Below are 24,218 nucleotides of genomic sequence, written 5' to 3' on the forward strand. Positions count from 1 at the left end.
TAGTGCCTTCAGTAGTTTGAATCTTTTACTTAGCTGGCAGTAGTGGGGCTCGCGGTATAGCAGTAGCTTGGGTAACGAAGATTTTTGTGAGGTAAGTGATTTGTGAAACGTATAGGTTAATGTTAGTCAGGGCCATTCCTTTGTAGGGATTATTGAAAGTCAGATTGCGTAGCGCTAAAAATATTATGTGTCAGTTTAAGCACAGTCTTGTATAAATTTTTCTAAGGGGATGTTTCATATGGCGACCGTGCCAGGATTCGAACCTGGAAATCCTCAGGGGGTACACGCTTACTTTGTGTACCATGTGTTTGGCAAGCACAAGGAGCCCTAGCTAATATGGTATTTGTTTATACAACTTTACACATCGGTACCATATTTCTCTAACACATAAATTACACAGCTATCTGATCATTTAACTGAGAGAGACAAACATTTACTTTACTACATCAGTGACAGATGTTTACGTAATTACACCATTGGGTAACTTCACACTTACGAAGTTGTGTTTTGTCTGTTCTTTGTGAACAGTTCATATTTTTTCGGAACCATTGTGATACTATGAGAGCTTTGAATGACATACTTGGTATGGGATCACGATTTTTAAAGTACGTTTGAGGCAGATGACACATTTGACATGAGCAGAGAGTTTTTTTATAGGTTTTGAAATTATTGGAGGAAGCTATGGAGATTTTGAGAATTTGACTGTGGTGTTATGATGTTATTATTACGACGACGATGTGAATTATGCTGCTGAGGTATGTTTAAGCTGATGCTATGTGAGTTATTTGGTTATGCTACATATCTGTTACGATGAAATATTGAAAACGTGTCGACGAATATGTATATGTGCAATAAGGTAAGGAATAATGAGTAGTGGTTAGGGACTCTGGTCTGTGAAAAAGGATGTTAGAAACCAAGAATCATACTTTAAGAGTTATGAAATGTGTGTAAATGCGTAATGTATTAGAATGCTGGTGAAAATTTTTTGGACACTATTATATTTAAATGATTTTATTTCTACAGATTTGTAACGCAAATTCTTGACCTGTGATTTTTTTTATATGAGACTGCCACCGTAGCGGAAACTGGTGTCGTAAATATTTCGATAAGACAGTTAAGTGACCACCTGCACGTAATGCGTCGTGGGCACCCAGCTGTGCGACAACCACCTGACAAAAGAAAGCCAGTGTGTGCCTGTCAGAGACACAGGTGAAAAAAAAAATGCCACTGTCCTCGGTATTGACATTCCTGTGTAGAAAGCATCGTAAATACTGCACCCTCAAACTTGAAAACATGATTACACTGTAGAGTTCTTAATTTATGATATTTAGTGAAATGAAATGATGAGAAACATTTTATATCTATTGTCTTTCTAGCAGAGAGATTGCTCATTTTGTTTAATATTCAGTTTCTATCTGCACTGCAGCATTGGTTAAAATAAAATTTAGTAGATGTACTAATATCACTATTTTATGTCTACAGACCCAGTAAAGAATCATTTTATGATTTACTTTCTTGGAAAAGAGAGCACAAATAGCCATTTCCCTTCACGGAAATTGTAAAAATAATTTTTTTACGATTTGGTAACTTATCTGCTAGCATATGTTCTCGTGATGCATCACTCTAGTGTTAAGATGTGACATAGGTATTAAACATTTTTACTGTAATAGTTCTTCTGCTTCAGCTTTGTTATGTTTATATATAAATTATTACATTTATTGCTGCTCGCCATGCTTACTTGCATTTTTTTGTCATTGCTGTTTGTATTAATTGTTTTGTGCTGCTGCTGCTGCTGCCTTGTCCCTTAGTTAAGCATCTGAGCTCAGTAGATTTAAGTTTGCTTAAGAGGGGGTACACTATATAAGAAACTAACTATGATGAATTGGAAGAAAAGCATTGAGAAGCTTTAAGAAAATGGTTTGGCCAAAAAAGTAGTGTACAGTGGAGAAAAATTATTTTTGAAAGAGGATGTGAACAGAATACAGAAAGCAGGTTTAGATAGGACTTTTTGGAAATAATGATAAACTAAGGGAGATCTCTATGCAAAATACTGCAGTAAAACAAACCCTGTCCTTTCCTTTCGTATTATCCCTCTATGTGTTTATGTACCCTTGTGTATTTGTCTTTTTCCTGTCTTTATGTGTTTAGCTAATAAGATTTATGTTGTAGAATTTTTCAAATACTATGTTATTTTCTTTGTAAATATGTTCAGACATTATTTATTGTGTTTTGTTCTAATGCTCATGTGTGAAGTTGATGTTTCAAAAGTTATTATGATCTTTTATGTATGTATTTATAATTTTTGTAACACTGATGTATTTGCTATTTCGATTCTTTTGTAAAGCCTGTACTACTGCTAATGTTATCTGTATCGTTATGTTCTTTAATGATGTATTTTGTACCTTTGTTATTGCATTCTTATGTTATAAAATTGTAATTGACACCAGTTCATCAAATTAAGTAACTTGTAAATTACATTTCACTGCACACGTTTCTGTTGGTCATAGTATATGGACAATATGTGAGAAGTAGTAACTGATAGTGTTTGCACGTGTGTTAATAACTCAGTAAGGGACTGCATAACAGCATTGCTGGTTCTAAGGACATTTCAAAAACAATTTTTCTGAGTGCACAAGTGGTGGTTATGGACTTGTTATATTATCCGCAAGACTGTTCAGTGGTGATTGTGCGCCTGCACAGTCAAACAGATGGCTGCTGGCCATCTCTACAAGGACTACAGTGGGTCTACACCTTTGATGACCCACCAATACCATTATTTCTACAAGGACTGCAATGGGTCTGCACCTCTGGTGGCCCACCAATACCGTAATCTCTACCAGGACTACAATGGGCCTATTCTGTGACGACCTACTTAGCAATATTCTTCAAAACTTGGACTGACTCTGCTGTGGGTTTGCTCTGTTGTGGCCCATTACCTGTCAGCATGTCAAGAGTCAGCACTGTCTTTCTGTTGGAAGGACAACACTACTTCTTCAAGACTGCATGGAAATCCACTACTTCAGTGTGCATTTTCTTTTACTGCATAGACATTGATCAAAAACACTGCTATTTTACTATGATGAACGATCAGGACTGTCTTTACGGACTGTGAGAGAATTTTAGCTTCTGACCAACATTGTATCAATAAGTGTGTGCATTTGATATCTTTGTTATAGTAATTATGAAACATTTTATCAAATCATTAATGGCCACTGCCCAAAACAATTTGTAAAAATTTTTTGTGGGGAGCATGGGGGCTATGTAAGTAGGCTGTTTAGGTTTTCTTATTGGTAACGCCGCTTAGCGCTCGGTATGAAAAATCACTGGCTGTGCTGTGTGCAGTCTGTGTTTACTTTGCATTGTTGTCTGCCATTGTAGTGTTGAGCAGTGGCAGCTGGATGCTAACAGCGCGTAGCGTTGCGCAGTTGGAGGTGAGTCGCCAGCAGTGGTGGACGTGGGTAGAGAGATGGCGGAGTTTTGAAATTTGTAAGAATTGGTGTCATAAAGTGATATATATATTCTGAGTACTAAGGTAAATAAATTGTTTGTTCTCCATTAAAATCTTTCATTTGCTAACTATACCTATCAGTAGTTAGTGCCTTCCGTAGTTTGAATCTTTTATTTAGCTGGCAGTAGTGGGGCTCGCGGTATAGCAGTAGCTTGGGTAACGAAGATTTTTGTGAGGTAAGTGATTTGTGAAACGTATAGGTTAATGTTAGTCAGGGCCATTCCTTTGTAGGGATTATTGAAAGTCAGATTGCGTTGCGCTAAAAATATTGTGCGTCAGTGTAAGCACAGTCTTGTATAAATTTGTCTAAGGGGATGTTTCAACTGGGAGGGGGGAGAAAGAGATTTTCCAATGATGAGGACGTTCACGTAGCAGTTCTCGAATGGCTCCTTGAACAAAGTGCAAATCTCTGTCACCGAGGAACTCAAAAACTGGTAAAACGTTCGTACCGTTCTTTGAAAAGATTTGAAAAAGCGTTCCATTTATCTGTGTAGGTTTGAAGTGTAGTACAACATTAAGTGATACTTGGCATGTCATAATGATATGTAACTTACATTGGGAAGTGACCCCGTACAACCAAAAAGATGTGAATCATGCAATGTCAGAGGCTACCTAAATAGCTGTAATTAAATTATGTACAGGCTTAACTAACTCCTTCCTAACAGGCTTTGGAAGGCTCAGTGGTACCGGCCGACCACGGTGTCACCCTCATTCGACAGGCTGCTCTGGATGCGGATATAAAGGGGAATGCGGTCAGCACACCGCTCCCTCGGCCGTTGTCGATTTTCGTGACCGGAGCCAATATTTCTCAATCAAGTAGCTCCTCAGTTGGTCTCACAAGAGCTGATTGCACTCCACTCGCAGACACGGACTGTTACCCATCCAAGTGCTAAGGAAGCATAACAGCGATTAAATTCGGGAATCTAACGGAAAACGGTGTTGCCACTGCGGCAAGTCCATTGGCTATCTACATGGTCAATATAAGGGATATGACAGAAACGACCATTCGCAAACAAAAAAAAAAAACAAAAAAACACAGAAACAGGAAACGTTTTCTCCAAAATACATACATTCAGAGCTATGAGTACTCCTTCGATACTGTGAAATAAATCTTTTGTGATGTAAGTTCATGGAACAAAAAAATATAAAATAGACAAGTAAACAAGTGCTCTAAAATTCATATATTAAGAGCTATGAGTACTTATCGAACAGGGGATTTATGTTTCACGTTATCGAAGATGAGTAAGTGTCCTGGCCTCAAGGTATGCACCTTAGAGCCCATATTTACTGGACTATTTTTTTAGATCCTTACTACTAGCTCTCAAAATATGGAAACCAAAGAGCTTTCAGTAGAAAATATTTGTACCACAGCAATAAAAATGGAGGAATGGTCTTAGCTTTTAAGGAATGCAATTTTTTTACTATACTTTTTGCTTCAAATTATCGTTCCTGTCATATCCCTGAATACTTACAATTCCTATTGGAACTTACTGTATTCGAAACACTCCTTTCCTACTGCTTGTTGATGAAAAATAAGTCTGACAAAAAGCAAACACAAAAGTCAGTAGTGAAAATAATATATAAGGGCTATCGAAATGTTTCTGTTTGAAGGCAACACTAGCCCCTTGCCAACACTACCATGATGCTAGACTAGTGGAAAAAAAAGCTGAACACAAAGAAAGAAACGGCGACATAAACGAAAGTTGGCAGGCGTGTCTATACATCTGAAGGATGATGTCTATTCAAAATTCTCATAAAACACGTACGAGTGGTGCTAATAGCGCCACTGTGAAGATACTCGTCAGATTTGCTTCAAATACGCGCTGTGACAGTCGTGAGTGCTAGTTACCTTTCAGACTGGACGTGGTGAGTTGATGCTAGTAAAGAATACCTTTAAGGCCACAAAGAAGCCATTAACACCTCACTGAGTTTCAACGAGGTCGTGCTACAGTGGTACGGGTAACTGGATGTTCCTTCTGAGATACTGCACGAAGATTTGTCAGGAATGTAGTCACTGTACATGACTGCTGGTAGCGGTGGTGACGAGAATGTACGGCAGCAAGATGAAGGGGCTCAGGAAAGCCACATGGCACTACCGAAATTGAAGACCATCGTGCTCAGCGCGTGGCTTTGGCGCATCGTGCTGCTTCTGAAGCAAAAGTTTGTGAAACAGCTGAAAACACGGTGACCAACGATCTGTTGCAAATCATACACTCCTGAAAATGGAAAAAAGAGCACATTGACACCGGTGTGTCAGACCCACCATACTTGCTCCGTACCCTGCGAGAGGGCTGTACAAGCAATGATTACACGCACGGCATAGCGGACACACCAGGAACCGCGGTGTTGGCCGTCGAATGGCGCTAGCTGCGCAACAATTGTGCACCGCCGCCGTCAGTGTCAGCCAGTTTGCCGTGGCATACGGAGCTCCATCGCAGTCTTTAAAACACTGGTAGCATGCCGCGACAGCGTGGACGTGCACCGTATGTGCAGTTGACGGACTTTGAGCGAGGGCGTATAGTGGGCATGCGGGAGGCCGGGTGGACGTACCGCCGAATTGCTCAACACGTGGGGGGTGAGGTCTCCACAGTACATCGATGTTGTCGCCAGTGGTTGGCGGAAGGTGCACATGCCCGTCGACCTGGGACCGGACCGCAGCGACGCACGGATGCACGACAAGACCGTAGGATCCTACGCAGTGCCGTAGGGGACCGCACCGCCATTTCCCAGCAAATTAGGGACACTGTTGCTCCTGGGATATCGGCGAGGACCATTCGCAACCGTCTCCATGAAGCTAGGCTACGGTCCCGCACACCGTTAGGCCGTCTTCCGCTCACGCCCCAACATCGTGCAGCCCGCCTCCAGTGGTGTCGCGACAGGCGTGAATGGAGGGACGAATGGAGACGTGTCGTCTTCAGCGATGAGAGTCGCTTCTGCCTTGGTGCCAATGATGGTCGTATGCGTGTTTGGCGCCGTGCAGGTGAGCGCCACAATCGGGACTGCATACGACCGAGGCACACAGGGCCAACACCCGGATTCATGGTGTGGGGAGCGATCTCCTACACTGGCCGTACACCTCTGGTGATCGTCGAGAGGACACTGAATAGTGCACGGTACATCCAAACCGTCATCTAACCCATCGTTCTACCATTCCTAGACCGGCAAGGGAACTTTCTGTTCCAACAGGACAATGCACGTCCGCATGTATCCCGTGCCACCCAACGTGCTCTAGAAGGTGCAAGTCAACTACCCTGGCCAGCAAGATCTCCGGATCTGTCCCCCATTGAGCATGTTTGGGACTGGATGAAGCGTCGTCTCACGCGGTCTGCACGTCCAGCACGAACGCTGGTCCAACTGAGGCGCCAGGTGGAAATGGCATGGCAAGCCGTTCCACAGGACTACATCCAGCATCTCTACGATCGTCTCCATGGGAGAATAGCAGCCTACATTGCTGCGAAAGGTGGATATACACTGTACTAGTGCCGACATTGTGCATGCTCTGTTACCTGTGTCTATGTGCCTGTGGTTCTGTCAGTGTGATCATGTGATGTATCTGAGCCCAGGAATGTGTCAATAAAGTTTCCCCTTCCTGGGGCAATGAATTCACGGTGTTCTTATTTCAATTTCCAGGAGTGTATTTCAAGAACAGCTCCGAGACAGATGCCCTGTAGCATGTATTTCACTAACCGCAAACCACATCCATTTGCGACTTCAGTCGTGTCAAATGAGAGCTCATTGATGGACAGGGTGGAGGTCTGTTGTGTTTTCTGATGAGTGCTGTTTCTCCCCCGGTGCCAGTGATGGCCGTGTGCTGGTTAGAAGGAGGTCAGTTGCGGGCCTGCAACCAACCTGATTGAGTGCTAGACACAAGGGAACTTCACCTTGAGTTGTGGACTGGGATGTGATTTCGGAAGTCGGTAGGAGCGCTCTCGTGGTTATCCCACGCACGACTGCATATACGTCAGTCTGGTGATTCGAACTACTACAATGCCGTTATGAGCAGCATTCCAGGGAGTGTCTCCCAGCAGGTATCGCTCGGCCACTTATCGCTGTCGTAACCCAACGTGTTCTACAGAGTGTCGACACGTTGCCTGGTCTGCTCGATCAACACATCTGTCTCTAATCGAGCCCGAAAGTCGAACGTGTATCACATTCTATACAAATGTGGCATGTCTTACGGAGGGGCACACTATCGAACAGTCGAGGAGAGATGCAAGGAACATCAATGACACACCCTATTGAAACAACCAAGCAAAACATTTTCGACTCGAATGTAATAGAGAAATGAGAAGCAATAAGACCAGTATCACAATGCAAACTCCAAGGTTATGCGACAGCATAATTAAGGAATCAATCGAAATAGAAATGTCAGAAAACTTAATAAAGAGGGCCGTAGGTTCCAGTGTAAACAACGCTTGAGGGCTGGCACTCAGTTTATACAAATATCGTCGGTCATAACATCCACCAGAGCTGGATGAAGTGGAGAGAATATGTATTTCACGGAGTCTCAACGAGAGCTCTTAAAACGAAACAGCATCAAAGAGCGGAGTGGTATCGGGAGTCGAAATCGGCGTGAGTCCAAGAATAGTTGACAGTCTGGTTGGAGCCTAGGCAGCGAGTACATTAAACAGTAGATAACATTTTCCGGTAAAGTAATAGTTGGCGCTACCCTTTTTTTCAGTTATCTGTGAAGTCTCGTACATGAATTATCTCAGATAAACGGGAGATGTGCAGTACGTTTATTTTCTTGTGTATTTTGTAAGTTCAGTTTGGCCAATTACACAATGAACTGGGTAAGTGCCTTCACTAATCTGTAAGAGGTTTTTTTTCCATTTCGCTTCTACATCATTGGCAAGCTGAATTCCGATATATCTTCTCAATTGTTACTTTCGTCACTCGAGACCAAAGAAATTATTTTTTTCAAACATGCATTGCTTTCATATACTGATTTCATCTGTTGATTTTGGAAAAACTGGCAGTGTTTGCCGAAAATATCCAGACTGTGTAAGTATTGCACTTTACATCAACTTGGGATTACCCCGGAGCCCCACACCATTCGACGGCCGGAGTGGCCGAGCGGTTCTGGGCACTACAGTCTGGAACCGCGCGACCGCTACGGTCGCAGGTTCGGATCCTACCTCGGGCATGGATGTGTGTGATGTTAGTTAGGTTTAAGTAGTTCTAAGTTCTAGGGGACTGATGACCTCAGAGGTCCCATAGTGCTCAGAGCCATTTGAACCATTTGAACCCACACCATCCTAGAATGTACTGGACGATTATATAACATTTTGGAGCATTCTACAACATTCTCCAACATTCTGTAACATTCTAGAAGGAACATTCTGGCTAGTCTCGGCCATTTCAGCACTCAGTTCAAAGCTGCTTCAGCGTAATACGATAAGAAGTCCATTGGTACGACGCCCACTTTTGACACCCTGTTCCAAACGAAATCTTCTTCATAGATAGAGGTTGGAGTAGTACAGTGCCATATAGTAGCTATGGGGCCGCAGGAGAGTGTGGTGGTCTTCCGTTTTCTTAAAAAAAAAAAAAATAAATAAAGAAACCGGCGTGCACGGAAAAACACCAATTACATTTATTATGTCATGGCGAACAAACGCTCTGTTTAGACACGCATATCTTCATAAGTAGAACCCCCAGTACCAAAATAAACCTTGTTCATGGATGGGGGATGGACGGTTGGACGGTTATCACACAAATCCCAGGTGGCTGTGAAATTCGAACTATGGCAGCAGTCACAGACACACCGTGTTTACATAATTATACAGATGATGAAGAAATTGAAGAAATGTATGATGAAATAAAAGAAATTATTCAGATAGTGAAGAGAGATGAAAATTTAATAGTCATGGGTGACTGGAATTCGGTAGTAGGAAGTGGGAGAGAAGGAAACGTAGTAGGTGAATATGGATTGGGGCAAAGAAATGAAAGAGGAAGCTGCCTGGTAGAATTTTCCACAGAGCACAACTTAATCATAGCTAACACTTGGTTCAAGAATCGTCCAAGAAGGCTGTATACATGGAAGAAGCCTGGAGATACTAGAAAATATCAGATAGATTATATAATGGGTAGACAGAGATTTGGGAACCAGGTTTTAAATTGTAAGAGATTTCCAGGGGCAGATGTGGACTCTGACCACACTCTATTGGTTACGAACTGTAGATTAAAACTAAAGAAACTGCAAAAAGGTGAGAATGGGACCTGGATAAACTGACTAGACCAGAGGTTGTACAGAGTTTCAGGAAGAGCATAAGGGAACAATTGACAGGAATGGGGGAAAGAAATACAGTAGAAGAAGAGTGGGTAGCTTTGAGAGATGAAGTAGTGAAGGCGGCAAAGGATCAAGTAGGTAAAAAGATAAGGGCTAGTAGAAATCCTTGGGTAACAGAAGAAATATTGAAATTAATTGATGAAAGGAGAAAATATAAAAATGCAGTAAATGAAGCAGGCACAAAGAAATACAAACGTCTCAAAAATAAAAATGAGATCGACAGGAAGTGCAAAATAGCTAAGCAGGAATGGCTAGAGGACAAATGTAAGGACTTAAAGGTTTATCGCACTAGGGGTAAGATAGATACTGCCTACAGGAAAATTAAAGAGACCTTTGGAGAAAAGAGAACCACTTGTATGAATATCAAGAGCTCAGATGAAAACCCGGTTCTAAGCAAGGAAGGGAAAACAGAAAGGTGGAATGAGTATATAGAGGGTCTATACAGGGGTTATGTACTTGAGGACAATTTTATGGAAATGGAAGAGGATGTAGATGAATATGAAATGGGAGATAAGATACTGATTGAAGAGTTTGACAGAGCACTTAATGACCTAAGTCGAAACAAAGCCCCGGGAGTAGACAACATTCCATTAGAACTACTGACAGCCTTGGGAGAGCCAGTCCTGACAAAACTCTGGCGAGCAAGATGTATAAGACAGGCGAAATACCTTCAGACTTCTAGAAGAATATAATAATTCCAATCCCAAAGAAAGCAGGTGCTGACAGATGTGAAAATTACCGGACAATCAGTTTAATGAGTCACGGATGCAAGATACTACCGCGAATTCTTTACAGACGAATGGAAAAACTGGTAGAAGCCGACCTCGGGGAAGATCAGATTGGATTCCGTAGAAATATAGGAACTCGCGAGGCAATATTGACCCTACGACTTATATTAGATGCTAGATCAACGAAAGGCAAACCTACGTTTCTAGCATTTGTAGAATTAGAGGACGCCTCTTGCAAAATCTGAAGGAGGCATGGGTAAAAGCGAAGGGCTATTTACAATTTGTACAGAAACCAGATGACAGTTATAAGAGTAGATAGGGAAGCAGCGGTTGGGAAGGGAGAGAGATGTTATTCAATCTGTATATTGAGCAGGCATTGAAGGAAACAAAAGAAAAATTCTCAGCAGGTATTAAAATCCATGGAGAAGAAATAAAAACTTTGAGGTTCGCAGATGACATTGTAATTCTGTCAGACACAGCAAAGGACTTGAAAGAGCAGTTGAACGGAATGGATAGTGTCTTGGAAGGAAGATATAAGATGAACATCAACAAACGCAAAATGAGGATAATGGAATGTGGTCACATTAAGTCGTGTGATATTGAGGGAATTAGTTTAGGAAATGAGACACCTAAAGTAGTAAAGGAGTTTTGCTATTTGGGGAGCAAAATAACTGATGATGGAAGTAGAGAGGATATAAAATGTAGACTTTCAATGGCAAGGAAGGCGTTTCTGAAGAAGAGAAATTTGTTAACATCGAGTATAGATTTAAGTGTCAGGAAGTAGTTTCTGGAAGTATTTGTATGGAGTGTAAGCATGTATGGAAGTGAAACATGGACCATAACTAGTTTGGACAAGAAGAGAATAGAAGCTTTCGAAATGTGGTGCTACAGAAGAATCCTGAAGATTAGATGGGTAGATCATATAACTAATGAGGAGGTATTGAATAGGATTGGGAAGAAGAGAAGTTTGTCGCACAACTTGACTAGAAGAAGTGATCGGTTGGTAGGACATGTTCAGAGGCATCAAGGGATCAACAATTTAGTATTGGAGGGTAGCGTGGAGGGTAAAAATCGTAGACAAAGAGATGAATACACTAAGCAGATTCAGAGGGTTGTAGCGTGCAGTAGGTACTGGGAGATGAAGATGCTTGCACAGGATAGAATAGCATGGAGAGCTGCATCAAACCTGTCTCAGGACTGAAGACCACAACAACAACAACATCTTCATAAGTAACACCCCCAGTGCCAAAATAAAACCTTCTTCATCGATGGGGAATAGACGGTTGGACGGTTATCACATAACTCCCAGGTGGCTGTGAAATTCGCTCGGAGAACCCTGGCAGCAGTCACAAACACACCGTGTTTACTTAATTATAGTTGTATTTATTAGTCTTCGATGGCCAGTAAACTAACTGTAGAAACTCGAGTTACCGTGTTTAGTGTTTAGATCTCTCACACAAAAGGTATAATTTTGCTGACAAAATTCACGAATAAACGTGATTCTAAAGGCGTTTCGAACTTTTTGCATCATCAGCGGATGGCAGAGTGCGTGCGGGCTGCACTCACCGTGCTGGCCGTTGCCGAGCGGGATGTCCTCGCCGCCCTCCCTCCGCCACGTCACGGTGGGGGTGGGCGAGCCGGTGGCTGCGCAGCGCAGCGTCACGTTGGTGCCCTCGCGCACCACCATGTCCGTGCTCGTCGGGTAGTCCAGGATGTCGGGCGGAACTGCAACACACGAGCGGCGGCTCTCAGCACAATGCCTCTGCTGCTTTCAGCTGCCACGGCACAACAGTGCACGCCGCACTCTAGGGCTTCACTACTCGCATTCAGTCTGTGTAAAATGCTCTGATTGGCAATCGTGTGCATTTCTCGCTACAAAGAGACTGACAAAAAACAAAACACGGGGAATATACATTCCACACAGAACATATAAATAACGTTCTTCAAACGAAGTAAAGACTTTACTATTTCCGAAGTTATGTGAAGTGTAACTGATTGCAATGTTGAATGATTCATTAATTTCTTCAGTTTTTATTCTACGCCACTGACCATTAGAATTGCTACACCAAGATCAAATGCAGATGATAAGTGGGTATTCACTGGAGAAATATATGATACAAGAACTGACACGTGATTACGTTTTCACGCAATCTGGGTGCATAGATCCTGAGAAATCAGTACCCAGAACAACCACCTCTGGCCGTAATAACGGCCTTGATACGCCTAGGCATTGAGTCAAACAGAGCTTGAATGGCGTGTACAGGTACAGCTGCCCATGCAGCTTCAACACGATACCACAGTTCATCAAGAGTAGTGGCTGGCGTATTGTGACGGACCAGTTGCTCTGCCACCATTCACCAGACGTTTTCAATTGGTGAGAGATCTGGAGAATGTGCTGGGCAGGCAGCAGTCGAACATTTTCTGTATCCAGAAAGGCCAGTACAGGACCTGCAACATGCGGTCGTGCATTATCCTGCTGAAATGTACTGTTTTGCAGAGATAAAGTGAAGGGTAGAGCCACGGGTCGTAACACGTCTGAAATGTAACGTCCACTGTTCAAAGTGCCGTCATTGTGAACAAGAGGTCACCGAGACGTGTAACCAATGGCACCCCATACCATCACCCCGGTGATACGCCAGTATGGCGATGACGAATACCCGCTTCTAATGTGCATTTACCGCGATGTCGCCAAACACGGATGCGACCATCATGATGCTGTAAACGGAACCTGGATTCATCCGAGAAAAATGACGTTTTGCCATGCGTGCACCCAGGTTCGTCGTTGAGTACACCATCACAGGCGCTCCTGTCAGTGATGCAGCGTCAAGGGTAACCGCAGCCATGGTCTCCGAGCTGATAGACTATGCAGCTGGAAACGTCATCGAAATGTTCGTGCAGATGGTTGATGTCTTGCAAACGTCCCCATCTGTTGACTCAGGGATCGAGACGTGGCTGCACGATCCGTTACAGCCATGCGGATAAGATGCCATCTCGACTGTAGTGATACGAGGCCGTTGGGATCCAGCACGGCGTTCCGTATTACCCTCCTGAACCCACTGATTCCATATTGTGCTAACAGTCATCGGATCTTGACCAACGGGAGCAGCAATGTCGCGGTATGATAAACCGCAATCGCGATAGGCTACAATCCGACGTTTTTCAAAGTCGGAAATGTGATGGTACGCCTTTCTCCTCCTTACACCAGGCATCAACACAACGTTTCACCAGACTACGCCGGTCAACTGCTGTTTCTGTGTGAGAAATCGGTTGGAAACTTTCCTCATGTCTGCACGTTGTAGGTGTCGCCACCGGTGCCAAACTTGTGAATGCTCTGAAAAGCTAATCATTTGCATATCACAACGTCTTATTCCTCTCGGTTAAATTTCGCGTCTGTAGCATGTCATCTTCGTGGTGTTGCAATTTTAAAGGCCAGTAGTGTAAATCATATTTGTACACTAACGTTTATTGACTCCAACACACGAAAAAATTTATTAATCCAGATCCGACAGTTTCTCGTACGTTGTTGCAGAGGTTTCCTTCTCTGTTTGTTAATGAGCACGCAGGAGATAGCGTGTTTGTTAACTCCTGGAAGGTATTCGATATTGTCACCTAACGGAAAAGACTACATTCGTGAAGAATATCAGACCAACTTTAGGGTGGTCCTAAAGTCCAACAGAACACTGTCTTTGTTAGCGGAGGCAAATATTCAGGTGTAAAAGTAAATTTGGGTGTGCACCACAGTAGTGTTACAGGACAATTGCTGATCGCAAAATGAAGGGTGGACCAGAACTCCATCGACACACTTTCAGAGGCTCCCAAGTATTTTCGTCTACGGAACCCAATGTCTCCTGAGGCTCGTCGCAGAGTTATTGCAGTTCGTTTGGTTTCTTACCCCGATTACCTTTGTATCTGCGTCGCACTGAAAGTAGTGCAAAACAGTGCAACTGTGGACGCTATGTCTTGTTTTCATTCGCTCACAGTACCTGCTACTAATAACAGTACTGCTCTCTTTTAAGTTATGCTCCACCTTGTACATGAGTTCACTGAATTCAGTGGAAATGCTTCGCAACGACACTATGATGAGCTGTTCCCGCACCGACGGCAACCACAACACAGTACTTTTGTGTTTAAGGGTTGTATTTTTTCTGTGTTTTGTGTCATGGATTCTACGTTTTGGTTATTTCATATTACAGGCTTCTGAATCCGTCCTAAGAATCATCCCCGGACCGGATGACCGAGCGGTACTAGGCGCTACAGTCAGGAACCGTGGGACTGCTACGGTCGGAGGTTCGAATCCTGCCTCGGGCATGGATGTGTGTGATGCCCTTAGGTTAGTTAGGTTTAAGTAGTTCTAAGTTCTAGGGGACTAATGACCTCAGATGTTAAGTCCCATAGTGCTCAGAGCTATTTGAACTATTTTTTTAAGAATCATCAGGCAAATTTTATCTCGTGTTTCATTAGATATTTGCAATTTCTTTTTTGAAATGTGTGACAGGAGTCGACCTAAACAAATACTGTTCATAACCTCTCTTTCATGCAATGTCCAGTGCCCACGGAAACTGGTGTTTTGTTTCTCCTAACAGCAAAAATGATTTTTAAAGAGGAATGCGATAGAGTGTTCCGATATTATTCTAGTGTGATATTCGTTTTATCGATATTGATAGGGACATTAGTACAGGAACAATAACTAGTACTCCAACACCGACTGAGCAGCGCTGTTGCATGGTGGTAGTAGCACGGCCCAGGGGAGTGCTGTTGTTGCTGGTTACTCTTCGTGCCCCTTAAAATTCATTCAAAGAAACGAATATCGCACTAGACTAACTTTGGACAGCACTGTGGAATGAACACGTAAAATATAATTGTTTTTAACGGTAAACAAAGAGGAAGGGGAGGAGATTAATGTTTGGCGTCCAGTATACAACGAGGTCATTAGAGCGGAGCGTAAGCTCAGATTAAGGAAGGAAGGGAAAGGAAATCGACTGTGTCCTTTTAAAACATCCATTCTGGCATTTGCCATAAGCGAATTAGAGAAATCAAGGAAAGAGCTAATTAGGATGGCTGGACGCAGGTTTCAACCCTTCTGAATGCAAGTCCACTGTGCTAACCATTGCTGTCTCTCCTTACAGGAAAAAAAAAACGACGTCTTCTCTTGACACTGTATTTGTGTGGGTCGAATCCATCTACACATTGCAAAAACTAAATTGTGATTTCGATAAAGATAGAAGCTCAAGTAATGAATTAAATTTTGTGCCAAGCTGGAACTTCAACCAAGGTCTCCTGTTAACTACGCGCATATATACTGTAAGTAGGCTGTTTACGTTTTCTTATTGGTAACGCCACGTAGCGCTCTGTATGAAAAATCACTGGCTGTGCTGTGCGCAGTCTATGGCTGGTTTGCATTGTTGTCTGCCATTGTAGTGTTGGGCAGCGGCAGCTGGATGCTAACAGCGCGTAGCGTTGCGCAGTTCGAGGTGAGCCGCCAGCAGTGGTGGACGTGGGGAGAGAGATGGCGGAGTTTTGAAATTTGTAAGAATTGGTGTCATGAACTGCTATATATATTATGACTAGTGAGGTAAATACATTGTTTGTTCTCTATTAAAATCTTTCATTTGCTAACTATACCTATCAGTAGTTAGTGCCTTCAGTAGTTTGAATCTTTTATTTAGCTGGCAGTAGTGGCGCTCTCTGTATTGCAGTAGCTTGAGTAAGGAAGATTTTTGTGAGGTAAGTGATTTGTGAAACGTTTAGGTTAATGCTAGTCAGGGCCATTCTTTCGTAGGGATTTTTGGAAGTCAGATTGCGTTGCGCTAAAGATATTGTGTGTCAGTTTAAGCACAGTCTTGTATAAATTGTTCTAACGGGACGTTCCATAATACTACTAAACCACCGAGGCAATGTGGTTACTAGAGGTGCAGGGAGTATACTGTTCCAACGCCCTTCCTAGCACAAACTTGCGACAGTGATTTAGTGGTTAGCACATCTACGTAGTAAGCAGGAAACAAATTTTAATTCATTAGTTCAGCTTCCATCGTTATTGGAGATAAAGTTGAGGCTCATATGTCTCCACTAAAATAACTCCATCAGATCAATACATCACGTACGCCTGAGGATTTCCCCATTACGTATATAGCTGGGGCGCTATTCCAGTATCGGATATCCTCGGAAATACTGACGATTTAAAGGGGGAAATGGTCTGAAGGTGTGAACTGAAATTTGTGTTAGGGAGGGCTATGGATTAACATTGTCCTGTGGATTTGGGGCAGCCACCTTGCTGTTCTGGTGTAGTTGACAGCACATCTGCCTAGTAAACAGATGACCTGCGTTTAAGTGCTGCCTTTAGCGCAAATTTTATTTCATTACTTCAGCTTCTATCATTATCGAAGTTAAGACTCATATTTCTTCAGAAAAATGTCACCAGAGCTTCAGCCAGTAGCAGAGCGTTTCCGATCACATGATCAAATCTTGATATTCATTTATTTTTAAGCTTTAATTACATAAAGATAAGAGATTTTTTTGTGCGAATATTGATCGTAAATGCGATTTGAAACTTATATTCACTCCGAAAAACAACAGTCAGAACCATATTATTAATCCAGGAAAATAGCCAATTGCAATGTCGTCGGCAAACCCCAACTTTTAGCTCTTCTACATGAACTGCAATTACCTTCCAAAATTTCTCCTCAGTTTCCTTCACTTCTTGCTGAATGAACAGATAGCTTAACATTGGGGATAGGCTACAATCCTACCCCACTCCCTTCTCAACCATTATTTCCGTTTCATGTCCCAAGACGCTTAGAACTATATTCTGGTTTCTGTACCAGTTGTAAATAATGCTTCGCTCCCTGTATTTTACCGTTATTGTATTCATAATATTTTAAAACGTTTTATTCCTAAAGAAAGGCAGCAGCCGCTTCAGAAGTTGCAGGGGCAACAGTCTGGATAACTGACTGATGTGGTTTTGCAACATCAACCAAAATGGGCTGCTGGTATTGCGAACGGCTGAAACCAAGGGGAAACTATAGCCGTAATTTTCTCCGAGGGTATGGTTAAATGGTTATAGCATCCTCTTAGTAAAATATTTCGGAGGTAAAATAGTTTCTCATTCGGATCTCCTGAGGGGGACACTCAGAAGGATATCGTCATTAGGAGAACCAAGGCGAAAGGTTCTGCAGATTGGAGGGTAGAATATTTCATCCCTTAATGGCGCAGGTAGGCTTCAAACTTTAAAAAGGGAAACGGATAGGTTGAAGTTAGATATTGTGGGAATTAGTGAAGTTCGGTGAAGGAGGAACAAACTTCCGGTCAGGTGAATGCAGTGCTACAAATGATCAAATACATGTAATGCACGAGCAGGTGTCATAATGAATAGGAAAATAAGAATATGGGTAAGCTACTATGAACAGTGTAGTGAACTCGCTGTTGTAGCCAGCATAGCCACACACCTAACACCCACGACTGTAGTACGTACAAGTTTATATCCCAACTATCTACGCAAATGTTGGAGAGATTGAAGAAATGCATGAGGGGATAAAAGGAGCTGTTCAGATAGTTAAGGAAGACGAAAATTTAATTGTTATTGGGCCATGAAAAGAAAAGAAGGAAAAACAGTACGCGAATATGGACTGGAGCAAAGGAATAAAGATGAAGCCGCCTGGTAGAATTTTGAAAAAAGCCTAATTTATTCATCGCAAACACTTGGCTTAAGAATCATGAAAGAAGACTGTATATGAAGACGAGACCTGGAGACGTAGGAAGATTTCGTATTCATTATTTGACGGTAAGACAGAGATTTTGGAACCGTATTTTAAATTGTAAGATATTTCCAGGGGCAATGTGGTCTCTGATCAGAGTGTATTGGTTACTAACTTAAATTAAAGCTGATGAAATTGCATAAAGTTAGGAAATTAACAATATGGACTTGGGTAAGTAGAAAGAAGCAGAGGTTGTTGATTGTTTCAGATGGAGCATTAAGCAGAGGATGACTCTAAAAGGGGAAAGGTACCCAGTAGCTTTAAGAGATAAAATAGTGAAGGCAGCAGAGGATGAAATACGTAAAAAGGCCAGGCCTAGTAGGAAATCTTGGATAAAACGGGAGATATTCAACTTAGTTGATCAAAGGGAAAAATTTTAAAATGCACCAATTAAAGAGGTAAAAGGAAGTACAAATGCCTAAAAGATTAATAGGAAGTTCAAAATTGCTAAACAGGATTGGTTAGAGAACAAAAGTAAGGAATTATAAACATATTTCACTGCTGGTAAGATAGAGACGCCCTAAAGGGAAAATTAAAGAAGACCTTCGAAAAAAGAGAAGCAGCTGTGTGAATATCAAGATCTGGGATGGAAAATCAGTCCTAACCAAAAAAAGGAAAGCTGAAAGGGGGAAGGAATACATGGAGTTCTGTACAAGTGACTGAGTTGAAAGCAGCACTATAGAAAGAGAGGAGGACGTAGATGAGGATGAGATGGGATATATGATACTGTGAGAAGAATTTCACAGAGCACTAAACACCTAAGTCGAAACAAGGCCCCGGGGGTAGACGAAATTCCGTTAGAACTACTAATAGCCTTGGGAAGCCAACGATGACAAATTATTCCATCTTATGCACAAGGTGTGTGAGACAGGCGAAATACCATTAGACGTTAAGAAGAATATAATAATTCAAATTCCAAAGATATCAGGCGCGAACAGGTATGAATGTTCCCGATCAGTTTAATAAGTCACAGTTGCAAAATACTAAAACTAATTCTTTACAGAAGAATGGAAAACTGGTAGAAGCCAACCTTGATGAAGATCAGTTTGGATTTCGGAGAAATGTAGGAACACGTGAAGTGATACTAACCCTACGACTGACTTTAGAGGATAAGTTAAGGAGAGGTAAACCTACGTTTAGACTTTGTAGACTTAGAGAAAGGTTTTGATAGCGCTGACTGTAATAATGTCTTCGAAATTCTGAAGGTAGCAGGGATAAAATACAGAGAGCGAAAATCTGTTTACAACTTGCACGGAAACCAGACGGCAGTTGTAACAATCGAGTGGCATGAAAAGAAAGCAGTGGCTGAAAAGGGAATGTGACAGAGTTTTAGTCGATCCCCGATGTCGTTTAGTCTGTGCGCTCAGCAAGTAGTAAAGGAAACCGAAAAAAATAGTACTAATAAAAATTTAGGAATGAGAAATAAAAAAAGTGGAGTTTGCTGATGACATTTTAAATCCGTCAGACGCAGCAAAGGACATGTAACAGTAGTTTAACGGAATAGTGAGTGCCTTTAAAGTAAGATATAAAATGAATAATAACAAGGGCAAAACAAGGAAAATGGATTGTAGTCGAATTAAATCAGGTATGGCTGAGGGATTTAGATTAGGAAACTAGGCTCTTAAATTAGTAGATAGATTTTGCTATTTGGTTGGCAAGATAACTGATAATAGCGCAAGTAGAGCCGATAAAATTACAATGTAAACTGGCAACGGCCAGAAAAACATTTCCCAAGAAGAGAAATTTATTAAAACCAAAAATAGATTTAAGAGTTAGGAAGTCTTCTCTAAAGGTATTTGCCTGCAGTGTAGCCATCTATGGAAGTGAAACGATGACAGTAAACAGTTTAAACAAGAAAAGAATAAAAGCTTTTGAAATATGATGCAACAGAAGAATGTTGAATATTTTCTGGGTAGTTCACATAAGTAATGAGGCGGTACTGAATAGAGTTGATGAGAAAAGAAATTTATTGTAAAAATTGACTAGAAAAATGGATCAGTTAATAGGTCATATTCTGTGGCATCAAGGGATCACGAATTTAGTATTGGAGGGAAGTGTGGGGCGTGAGAATCGTAGAGTAAGGATCAAATGTGTGTGAAATCTTATGGGACTTAACTGCTAAGGTCATCAGTCCCTAAGCTTACGCACTACTTAACCTAAATTATCCTGAGGACAAAGACACACACACCTATTCCAGAGGGAGGACTCGAACCTCCGCCAGGATCAGCCGCATAGTCCATGACTGCAGCGCCTTAGACCGCTAATCGTAGAGTACGGCCAGAAGATGAATACAGTAATCACATTGAGAAGGGTTCGGGTTGCAGTAGTTATTTGGAGACGAAGAGAATTACGCAAGATAGTGTAGCTTGGAGAGCTCCATCAAACCAGTCTTCGGACTGAAGGCCACAACATATTCCAGTAATCATCGTCAAAAATCTACAAGTACTATAAACATAATATCACGTTTCGTTAACCAGTGTTAAGTCATATGGTCAGTATTGCCTCGCGTGTTCCTAAATTTCTCCGGAACCCAAACATCCCTTCCTCACATGTCAACTTTTTCCGGCTTTTCGATACTTCTGAGAAATAATTAGTGTCAGTATTTTGGAACGTTGACTTATTAATCTGATGGTTCTGTAGTATTCACCACTGTCAGTTCCTTCCTCCTCTGGAACTGAAACTGCTACATTTTTCTTGAAGTCTGGTTGTATTTCACCTGTCTCGTATATCTTGCTTACCAGGTGGAATAATTTTGTCGTGGCTGACACTTCCAATGATCTTAAAAACTCTGAGGGAATCTTGTCTATTCTAGGACACTTGTTTCGACTTGTGTCTTCCAGTGCTCTCTCAGATCATATCAGATTTTCGCGTCTTTCTCTATCTCCAACATTATTCTCAGGTTCGTTTCCAATACATAAATACTTTGTATACTCCTTCAACCTCTCAGTATTCCTTGTCCGGTATTGGCTTGCCATTTGGGCTCTTCATATTCACGTAGCCCAATGGTCACCATTGTTCATGTAGGAGGCATCTATCTTTCCATTAGTTTTGCATGCTTTTACAGCATTGCCACTCTTGTTTATTCATTTTGCTATTTGTCTCACTCTCGTTCTTAAACATCTGAATTCCATTTCGTCTTCTTCATCTAACGTAAACTCAATATCTCCTGTGTTATCCCTTGATTTTTACTAGGCCTTGTATTTTTACATGTTTAATACTTTACTGTCTTCCCCTTTTCAACTCTGTATCCATTGGTTTTCTGCTGTCTTCATTTCCTCGGTTTAAATCCATTGTTGCCTTAGGTTCACTCTAATATTCTTAAGAACCTCTGGTCGCGTCAGTTTATCTCAACCTGCTTTTTGCAGTTTCTTCAGTTTCAACGTTCAGTTCATAACCAATAAGTTACCGTCAGAAACCACACCTGCGCTAGAAGAGTGTTATAGTTAAAAATCTGTTCTCAAAATCCCTGTCTTACTATTTCATAATCTATGGGAAACTATCCAGTGTTCGCAGGTCTCTACCAGTTTCATAACCTTCTTTCATGATTCATAAACAAAGTGTTGGTGAAGATTAACTTATACCGTTCGCAAAATTCTACTAGCCGACTCCTCTTTCATTCTTTTCACTCAGTCCGTGTTTACCTACTATTTTTTCTTCTCTTCCTTTTCCTACTACCAAATTCTAGCCACCTTTCGAAAGTTTTATTTCCCCTTAACCACCAAATTTATACTAATGTGACGAGTGTCTATCTTGGCTACGACAATTCGTTCACTATATTGTTGACTATTGTTTACCCATTCCCCATTTTGTCCTTCATTATTGGGTCTACTCTTGCATCACCTGTACTTGATTCGGTACTGACGGCACCAAAATGCTTCCTGCCATGGCGCTTCACTAATTCCCACAACAGGTAACTTCAACCTATCCATTTCCATATTTAATTTCTCTAACTTACCTACCCGAGAAAGGAATCACACTTCCCACGTTCGCTCCCACATGAACAACATTCCACATTACGACCCGACCAATGGAATGCCAGATTTGTTTTTCCTGACGACGATATACAGCTGCATAGTCCCCGTCCGCAGATCCAAACGATGTACTATTTTACGTCTAGAATGTTTTATACAGGTGGATGCCACCATCATTAAACCATATAGTGGAGGTGCGTGCCCTTAGAAGAACAAATAACTGTTCTAGCTTTCCCTTGCTTTCAGCCGTTCGCAGTATCATCACAGTAGGGTCATGTTGGCTAATTTTACAAGGCCAATAAGTCACTCATCCAGACTGTCGGCTCTGTAGTTGCTGGAAAGGCTGGTGAAGAGGGGCGCTTCAGGAACTGCGGGTTTGTCTGTCCTCTCCACAGAAACCCCTTTCTTGTGGTTGCGTCCGCTGTACGACTGTCTGTGTAGTTGAGGCACGCAGGTTCCCCGACTCAGCAGGATGGGAAGCCAACGATCTGAACAGTGTAATAAATTACTAGAGAGGTGGGAAACCAACGATCTGAATAGTGTAATGAATCACCAGCGACATTCGTACTGCGCGATCACTACGAGTCATTCGTACTTCAATTTTGATTACATAGAATTAATCCCAAACATAACACCATCTGTTAGCTGACGATATTATGTTTCCAGTAATGTATCGTGCTGGAGAATCGTAACTAAATTCAGAAGCACTTTGACAAATTTCCACTTGGTAGGATGAATGTGAGTTCTCTCTATGGGTAAAAGAAATACAATGGGCGGACAACACAGAAACAGTTACTTTACAGAATCAGTGGTAAACATCTGGAACTTCGTTTAAATAGTTAGCACTGACACTAAAAGCGATACGGAACAGGACGAACACGTAATGTCTGTTGTACGGAAGGAGGATAGAATCGTAGATTTGGGGAAAGTCTTTGGAGAGGCGCATTGTACGTGTATAAGCGCAGGTAAAAAGCTATGGCGATCGCTTCTAGTGGACTGCTCCTGCACTTGGTGTCCCTACTACATAGACATGAATGCACACGAACCCAGAAACGCGCTGCTAGGATAGGAATCTTTTGTAGAAAAGCAACGTCGTCATAACGGAACCTCTTGAGTAAATTTGAAGAACAGATAATCGAGAAAATCCGTGAGATAGCTGCGCTGCCAGCATCGCTCTACGGCGTTGGGAGAAGGAGACCAAGATAAGGGAATTGGACCGCGTAGAGAGACAGTCATTTTTCCCTCGCTCAGTGCGTGCACGGAATAGAACGGACAATCGCTAATGTGGGTGCATAGTATCCTCCGTCAAATTCCGTACATACTTTATATTTAGATAAACTTGCAGGTGTATTTCTAATTGTGTCTCACGCAGCCATTCATTGGTATTGAAAAGGTTTTTGTCCAGCTCCCGATAGTACGGTAGCTCTTCGATGTATTACTACGTTGTTTATAATTATACAGTCTTGTGAGACGTATGTACGAACTCTATTGGTTTTTCTCTTCTATCAAACTAACGCATTCCTTCCAAAGATTTTCGGGCAATAACACCCCTTTTTCTCTTCCACCTAAATTCTATGTTTTTCTCGTATTTCCGTCGTTTGTGAAAATTTTCTCCGGCTGAGAATTTCTATTGACGTTGTAACCCACACCTGTACTACAGCACCGATTACGTTCAGATTTAATTATACATGCAAGGTTTGGTCAGAAATGAAAGTGACAGGAGTGAGAGCTCCATACGGCCAAGCGTTTAAAGAAAGTAGCATTTTGGCACCGGTCGGGCGAGTAATGAGACATTAATGTTAGCTTTGTGTCAAGGCAGCGGTTGGCTTAGCGGAAAGAGTGCAGGACGGTAATCCGAAGATCGTGTGGTCGATTTCTTTACATTCCTTACACTGCAAATTAACTGAAATAATACACAATTTATCGTATTTAGTGATATTTTCAGAAAAGAAAGCACCTGACAAAGAAAGT

At 41.9% G+C, this 24,218-nt stretch overlaps 1 protein-coding gene across 1 annotated transcript in view; it reads right to left on the bottom strand.

Moving 5' to 3' along the window:
* LOC126310273 (lachesin-like) overlaps positions 1 to 24,218 on the bottom strand; it is a 1,180,447-nt gene that overhangs the window by 335,156 nt on the left and 821,073 nt on the right. Inside the window, exon 4 of the mRNA XM_049992111.1 lies at positions 12,092 to 12,250. Coding sequence (XP_049848068.1) covers positions 12,092 to 12,250 — 159 coding nt within the window. The remainder of the gene's footprint in view (positions 1 to 12,091; positions 12,251 to 24,218) is intronic.

This window comes from Schistocerca gregaria, chromosome 1 (genome assembly GCF_023897955.1).
Source record: "Schistocerca gregaria isolate iqSchGreg1 chromosome 1, iqSchGreg1.2, whole genome shotgun sequence".
In the NCBI taxonomy this organism is placed as follows: Eukaryota; Metazoa; Arthropoda; class Insecta; order Orthoptera; family Acrididae; genus Schistocerca; species Schistocerca gregaria.